Consider the following 893-nt stretch of genomic DNA (forward strand, 5'->3'; position numbering starts at 1 on the left):
TTATGGAGGGCACCAGGAACACATTTCTCTGTGCCTGTGGTCTGTATGAGATTTAACATATCAGCATTTAGGCAAATTATTACAAAATGAGGATCTAGATAAAATGTTCCACCTGGATATTGACTCAGTCTGAAACTTTCCAGTCAAATAACTTGTGAAATTGGTCTCAGCACCCAGCAAAGTACAAATATGGTATGTCGGGGGGCATCACCCACCCATCGAGATGGATCCCAAAGGGAGACCAAGGGCAGGACACTGGTCCTCCCATCCCTGTGCTCCCCGTCTCCTCCGGCCCTCCCAGCACCACCACTTTGACCTGCGGGTCTTGCTGGGCTTCACCCTTTGGCCACAGGGCTGACATGGGCAGGATCTCTCAGGGTGCCTGAGGCAGCCTGTCCCCCATACCCTCAATCTGTCCCCTGTCTCCGCAGCTGGCGTCCCCTTCCTGATGACAGCCGAGCTCTTCACGCAGTCGCACCGCCCAGCTGCCTACATCGTGGGGGGGTCCCTCAACTGGCTCTGCAACTTCAGCGTCGGCTTCATCTTCCCCTTCTTGCAAAAAAAAAGCGGGAGGACGAGGGGATGGACACAGCCCTGTGGCTCCCCCAGGACAGGGTGCTAAGCCAGCCTTAACCCAGTGGATGCTTGTGTGCCTGGCTTAGCTCAGTGCTGGCCAGAGCCAGCCCAGGGAGGGGTGACAGGAAGGGACACTGCCTTGTGCCATGCCTAGCTCAGAGGTGCCTGGCTCTCTGCCCCGTCCCTGCTCTCTTGTTGTCCGCAGATGTCAGCTGGTGCCTTTTGTTACCTGGTTTTCTGTGGCATCTGCTTTCTGGTGGCCCTGTATGTCTACCTCATCATCCCTGAGACCAAGAACAAAACCTTCATGGAGATCA

General features: G+C 55.4%; 1 protein-coding gene across 1 annotated transcript in view; it reads left to right on the forward strand.

Annotated features, from left to right (window-relative positions):
- Positions 1–893, forward strand: part of LOC104464336 (solute carrier family 2, facilitated glucose transporter member 9-like) — a gene marked incomplete at its 5' end in the record, with an annotated part of 6,789 nt that overhangs the window by 5,584 nt on the left and 312 nt on the right. The window contains 2 exon segments of the mRNA XM_010077007.1: positions 432–566; positions 789–893. Coding sequence (XP_010075309.1) covers positions 432–566; positions 789–893 — 240 coding nt within the window.

This window comes from Pterocles gutturalis, unplaced genomic scaffold (genome assembly GCF_000699245.1).
Source record: "Pterocles gutturalis isolate BGI_N339 unplaced genomic scaffold, ASM69924v1 scaffold15358, whole genome shotgun sequence".
Lineage (NCBI taxonomy): Eukaryota > Metazoa > Chordata > Aves > Pterocliformes > Pteroclidae > Pterocles > Pterocles gutturalis.